The 7,283-nt window shown below is 37.8% G+C and overlaps 1 protein-coding gene across 1 annotated transcript in view; it reads right to left on the minus strand.

Annotated features, from left to right (window-relative positions):
* The window catches only part of ATP2B1 (ATPase plasma membrane Ca2+ transporting 1), a 70,012-nt gene that overhangs the window by 24,660 nt on the left and 38,069 nt on the right, over positions 1 to 7,283 (minus strand). Inside the window, 2 exon segments of the mRNA XM_017868367.1 lie at positions 4,268 to 4,306; positions 7,045 to 7,185. Coding sequence (XP_017723856.1) covers positions 4,268 to 4,306; positions 7,045 to 7,185 — 180 coding nt within the window.

A 7,283-nucleotide genomic window follows, 5' to 3' on the forward strand; every position in this document is an offset into this window, starting at 1 on the left:
AAAAAAAAAAAAAAAAATCCAATCCATCTTTTCCGTAAGATAGAAAATTGATAAAATAAATTAATAATCTTCAAAAGATTATTACTTTAAGGTAAACAGCAGTAAGCAAAGCCATCAAAGCTCATTTCTTAGTATTCTACTTGGAGAACAAGAAGGACTGAGCTACTGTAAATCAAGTGGTCAGAGGAAGGTGACACTTGAAGAGACTTTATGAATAAAGAAAGAGAGCAGGTTACTCAAAGGAAGGAACAAGTGGGCCCTGAAGTAAGAATACAGTTGAGATGTTTGAAAATCATTAGGAAGACTGGTGAGGTTGGGCCAGAGGAGCAGGGAATGAGCACTGAAAGGTAAGCAAAAGCCAGATTGGCAGGGCCTTGCAGGCCATGGTAGAGTTTGCATTTTACTCTAATTGTCATGAGAACTAACTGAAAGGTTTTACACATGGAAATCATATTTTAGAAACATGAGCCTAACTCGCTCACCTTAATTTTACAGAAAGAGGTGACGTAACTTGACAATATAACTATCACGTAGCGAAAATCACGCTAGAACTGTGCCCAGCAGAGTCGTGCTTAGTACTGTGTGAAGGCTGCCCTGTATGGAATGCACAGGTCTCTTACAGAGATATTCAACTGGTGGGAGGTACAGGGCATCAATGACAACATTTCTAGAGAAAATAGTGTACATTTATGAAAGTCCTCTCTTTCAGAAGCAGAAAAGGAGTAACTAGATGGGCATTTTCTATACCAGCTAAGGCTTTAAACATAACAACGTCTACTGAACAATTTTTTACTTACTTTGACTGAATAAGCCAGTGAGATCGTGACTGCAAGTGGAAGACCTTCTGGCACTGCGACCACTAAAACCGTAACTCCAATAATGAAGAACTTCACAAAGTACTGTATATAAATTGGTGTGCATTCAGCAAGCCATGGTCTTTTCTGAACCCAAAAGGTGTCAATGACAAAATACAATACTAAAATGATAACTGTGATGGCAGACATCAACAGACCTTTCAGAATAGAAAGAAAATGTGATTATTTAAAGTTCCAGACACTAACCACTGCCAGATATATATTAACCACTGTAAAGAGTTATAACTTGCTCGATAGTACTGAATTTCTCTGAGAAATTGTTACTTCTTTCTTGTACCTAACTTATAACTTGACATTGTCGGATTCAATTTTTTGCTTCCAAGTACAGTCTTGTCCCCAGGAGAACTGGGAGAAAACACTTAGGATTCTTTCCTTAGACTTAATTATATCTTTGGCCTTGTACTGAAACTGAGACAAAATAATATGCAATGATAAGGAAGTACCCAAAGCTTAGAATAAACTGGTGCTTTACATGTTCAAGAAGCAAGCTCCCTAATGCTTAAAGAGAAACTGGTAAAATCTGATCAATGGGGAGACCTGGAATTAAATACTCAACCCATGTTTTAAAAAATAACATTAAATAAAATTACATAGTACGAACTATTATTTCTTCAATTTTTTTTGCTCTATCCTTACTGTTTCATTAACTTAGTAAACCAAGAGTTAACCATGTATCTTGTGGGATACTCTACTTTTGACATGTGTATGAAAAAATAGGGCAGCTGGCTGGGTGCAGTGGCTCACGCCTGTAATCCCAGCACTTTGGGAGGCTGAGGTGGGTGGATCACCTGAGGTCAGGAATTTGAGACCAGCCAGACAAACATAGTGAAATCTCATCTCTACAAAATACAAAATTAGCTGGGCATGGTGGCACGTGCCTGTAATATCAGCTACTCCGGCTGAGGCAGGAGGATCGCCTGAACCTGGGAGGCAGAGGCTGCAGTGAGCTGAGATCGTGCCACTGCACTCCAGCCTGGGTGACAGAGCGAGACTCCGTCTCCCACCCCAACCCCACAAAAAAGAGGCAGCTGGGCACAGTGGCTCACGCCTGTAATCCCAAGACTTTGGGAGGCTGAGGTGGGAGGATCACTTGAGCCCAGGCATTTGAGACCAGCCTGGCCAACACAGTGAAACTCCATCTCTATTAAATTTACAAAATTAGCCAGGTGTAGTGGCGTGCATCTGTAGTCCCAGCTACTTAGGGGCAAAGGCAGGAGGATAACCTGAGCCTTGGGATGTCGAGGGTTCAGTGAGCTGTGATCATGCCACTGTACTCCAGCCTGGGTGACAGAGTGAGACCCTGTCTCCAAAAAAAAAAAGAAAAAAGAAAAGGTAAGTCCACATATCTGGTTCTAACATCCCAGTCTAATGTCTACTAAGTGGACTTACCACCTCAAATTCACTCTTTTCCCCAACACTACACATGAGTCATATTACAAAGAGCAAATATTTGCTATTAGATAATAAGCATACTGAGGACAGAAGCAAAACGTCACTTTTCCATCACACTCCTAAAGAGTAGTAAAATGATACAATTTAAGCAATTTCAATAATACATGCTTATTTATCCACACAGTGTTCTTCCAAAAGATACCACTGCTGGAGGTCATGCTGTTTTAACCTCAGAGCGCTGCTTTTCCCTTAAAGAACAGCTGTATTAACAAGTATTTTCTAGTGATGGCAGTGATGTAGTAACTTCAGCCTCACTACAATAACTCCAGTGCAGAACTTTAACATTAGAGACATAACTAAAATTCTCATAGATAACCAGTAAAAGATGAGCAAAATGTGTGATGAAATTTTATTAAAATACAATTAGTTCATCTTAACTGAATAACCTCACAGGTTGCCTTTTCTCCACTTAATGCAGAAATTCAGAGATGAGTGCATAGACTTGTAACTAGACAGATTTAGGCACTAATCCTAACCCGACCGCTTATTAGCAAATGGTAAGTACCTATAGTAACTCAAAGGGCCTGGTGCACTGTATGTAGCTAGAAGTGAAAATATTTCAAACTCCCCTTCTAGTCACAAAGCAACAATTTCCAGGCTTAACTGTGTCAAAAGACAATTTTAAGCAGAAAGCATATTTAAAATAAAACACTTTATTTTCTTCTCCATATCATACCTGCTTTGCCAATCTGAACAGCCAGTTTTGTAAGTTTCCCTTGTAAAACAGATTTTCCTTTTTTGGCAAATTTGCTTTCTTTTATCTTTTCATCACCATCTCCACCTTCTTCACTCTTCAGTGGCTGCATTTCCATGGCGGCACCATCCTGGGCTTTTGCTACATTTAAGAGCAAACACAACTTCACTATACTTTAAAGGCACATATCATTATTAACATTTTAAAGAAATTTTAAAATCAATTTCTTACAGAAACCAGTAAAGGTATAAGCATTCAGCTTTGTGAGTGTGTGTGTGTGTGTGTGTGTGTGTGTGTGTGTGTGTGTGTGTGTGTGTCTACACAGAGAAAATAAGACAAAAGTGACATTAGGTTGTGAAACTTTGTACCAGATTTGAAAATGTTGTGCTAGGTAATGAGGATGACGCATATAGGGTCCTTAAACTAAGAATTAAAGAATATTAAATTTCTTTCCTGTGCGTTATGTTAGGTAACATCTAAAAAACATAAATCCTTCCCCTATAATTTATGACCATGACATAGAGATTATGTATAACCGTATGTATACAGAAATATGCATATATTTATGGACTCTTAAATAAATGCAACATTTATGCTATATATTTTGTTTCTTATGCATTTTTGCTACTAACTATATAATAACCAATGTTCAAATACTTGAAATACTTAAGTTGAAAGTTAATCTACATAAACTTACCCTAATCCCAAAATCTAAAATACTCCAAAATCTGAAACTTTTTGAGCACTGACATGACACAAATGGAAAATTCCACACCTGACCTCGTGTGATGGGGCATAGTTAAAACTGTTTCATGCACAAAATTATTAAAAATATTGTACAAAATTACAATCAGACTATGTGTAGAAGGTGTATATGGCAATGCATAGATAAATTTCATGCTTGGAGTTGGGTCTCATCCCCAATATATCTCATTATGTACATGCAGATATTCCAAAATCCAAAAAAAAAAAAAAAAAAACTGAAATCTGAAACACTTCTATTCCCAAGCATTTCAGATAAGGGATACTCAACTTGTACCACAAATCATACTTAAAATCTTATTACCATTAACATTGTAGTGATAACAAGACTAAGATAACGGCAGGAAGAAAGGTTAATCCAAGCTAACATATATTGCTGATTTTCCCTGCCACATGTATCTTACTTTTGAATAAATATGATACACAGTAGATCTTTGGCTATACTGAAAACAAGCTCACTGTACTTTTGTCCTCCTAAATTTACCTTTGTTGCGATTCTCAATAGCTCCATCTTGTTTCTTATCTGTAGGAACAAAATGGGAATTAAAGCTTTCCAAAAGAAATGAATACAGCCATGCTAAATTATGCAGAAGTAGTTCACATTTCTATAACAGTTGTTACACAACGGTGTGTGTGTCTACAGATTAGAAAACATTTGACTTGTGATGACCTGCTGGGTCAATCACTCCCTAAGTCTCACCTATGGGAGAATACTGCAAAATAATTTAGGGTGTCTATATTTGTTTTATTTTTCCATAAGACTTCACTATTTTATAAGCTGTAACAAACCTAAATATGATACAGAAGATTTTAAAACCAAATACAACCCTAAGAAAGCAGAAAAGGGCAGGGGTGGAGAGGGAGAAGAAAGGGATGTTATAAAAAGACAATGGGCAGCCGGGTGTGGTGGCTCACACCTGTAATCCCAGCACTTTGGGAGGCCGAGGCAGGTGGATCATCTGAGGTCTGAAGTTCAAGACCAGCCTGGCCAACATGGTGAAACCCTGTCTCTAGTAAAATCAAAAAATTAGCCCGGTGTGGTGGCATGCACCTGTAGTCTCAGCTACTCAGGAGGTTGAGGTGGGAGAGTTGGTTGAACCCAGGAGGCGGAGGTTGCCAGGATCACGCCATTGCACTCCAGCCTGGGGGATAGAGTGAGACTCCGTCTCAAAAAAAAAAAAAAAAAAGGACAACTGGCACACAGGAGAATGTTGATGAGACTGAGGACAAAAATTTTATGTACAAAAGATAGGAGAGGCAACTTAGTAAAACTAGAATACGAATGTACAGAATAAACCAGTAAGACTACCAGGTAAGGTAGCTCTCCAAATCAGCTTATATTTGGAAAAAACAGAAAGATGAGAGTATCTGAAGCCATAAAGTAACGAAGGAAGGGACAGGCCTATTGTCTGGAGTAGGAACTACAATATTAAAAATGACAAAGAGCAGCAGAACCATTCAGTCTATATTCTTCTAGCTTCTTTATCGAGGAAAACTATCTTCAAACAGAAAACATGGAACAAACATGGTCAAGAAGGAATAGAAGCTCAAGATTGATGAGGAGATAGTAAGATAATACCTCACTACTTTTAATGAGCTCAAGTTTGGAGAGACCAGAGGGCCACAGTCCAGGCCACTGAGGGAACTGAGACAGATTACCCTGGACTGCTTCTGAGTAATCGCCAAGGTAGTCAAGGGAATGGGAGAAGGGCTGGAGGTCCACAGATGAAAAAATGTTGCCCTGTTCTTTTAAAAACAAAACAAAACAAAAAAAGGGAGTCAACAAATTAGATGTTAATTTCTGGGGAATGTTCTGGACTAAATAAAACCAGTGTATAAGACTTAGGGGGAAAAGGAGCTTACTGGAAAAGACACTGTGGAATAAAGTCAGGATGCAAACTTCCCTTCAGCGTCCCGTGACTTTCAACTCCTGTGTATTAGGATGGAGCACAGCATAAAAGAGTATACTCTTGAGCCACAGAAGAGGGTGTGACCTGCCACTTACTAGCACTTTGATCTAGAGCAAATGACATAATCTCCATAAACCTCAGTTTACTCATCAGTAAAAAAAAAAATAGTCTTTATACAGTTGTGAGGATTAATGAGATAGTGCATGTAAAACACTTAATAAATGAAACCATTATTGTGCTGGTTTTCAAACTGCATTCTACTCAGCCTTAAGAAACCTATGGAAGCACACTGAGAGCTGCTTCAAGGAGGACATAGGAAAAAAACCTAGACTGGGGGGGCTTGCCACCGGGATCTGAGTCTAGAACTTTTCACATACATTTTTGTTTCAAATAGAGATTTTATAGCTAATGGCAAAACTCAAAGAACAAAACAAACCACTCAAATATTAAAACCACTGCTATAGTTATAGCAAACCAGGATTTTAGCCAGGCCGTTATTTTAGAATGTTTCAAAATATTCATGTGAGAAACAACAATATGGGTTTACTATCCTAAATAACATTAAATAAATCTAAGTAGCTAAACCACAGTAAAATGCTGTCAATCTAAAGGGAAAAGACTCCAGAGGGGTGATCCTGAGTGGGAAAGGAAGGGTGGTACAGCAGACACTTCGAAGCAGGGTAGGAAGGGCTTTTTAAAAGTGGCATGCCCCTAACTATGAGATTCTGAGATGTCTCTTGCGTATAAGTTTCTTGTAAGATCCTTGTGGATAAATGGTATGATTATCAAGTTTGCTGATAACAGAACACCTGGAGGGACAGGAGATACAATAGATCAAAATTTTAAAAAGATTGTGTTATCTAATGATGGGCTGAATATAACAAGAGAAATGTAAGGTGTCAAAGTGAAGTCCTAGTCTTGTGTTAAAAAACCAAGCACATTAAGTATAGAGTAGAAATGTGAATAATTGAAGAAAACTAAAAGCTCAGTGAAACCAAAATATAATATGGCTGATAAAGAAAGCTACTGCTAAAGTAGCAGAAAAAAAATCCGCAAATAGGAAGTGAGAGTTCAATTCATTTTGCTGATCAGATCACAGGAGAGATTCTACACCTAGAGAATAAACAGAAGAATGCCAATGCAAGTATTCAAGTAGATGCTGAATTTCTCTGGCCATGGTAAAGGGGACTGATGTATTCTCTAAAGGCCCACGCTACTAAGTCTAAAAGAAAAATCTTCTTTTAATTTTTTGTAGCATTTTTCATACCAGAATCTCTTGAAAGAAGGTATTAGTTCTTAGAATTATTTGCCATATTTCCAAATACCAATTATAGAAAATTGTTATTCTTACTTTTCTTTTCCTTTTTCTTCTCATCTTTCTTCTCTTCCTCTTCACCTCCAGCTCCAAGTAAGGTAAAGATAATTCCAGTTTGAGAATTTACACCTACAGCTGTAACTACCATTCTTCCAGAGCCTTCCATTACATGAGTACCTATAACCAAAACAGTTTGTTTTAAAATTCTAATAGATTTCCTTGCTACACCAAATTTCAAACTTCGGTAATACTGTTTTAACATCCTCAACATTTAG

This window comes from Rhinopithecus bieti, unplaced genomic scaffold (genome assembly GCF_001698545.2).
Source record: "Rhinopithecus bieti isolate Rb0 unplaced genomic scaffold, ASM169854v2 scaffold_2453, whole genome shotgun sequence".
NCBI classification, from domain to species: Eukaryota; Metazoa; Chordata; class Mammalia; order Primates; family Cercopithecidae; genus Rhinopithecus; species Rhinopithecus bieti.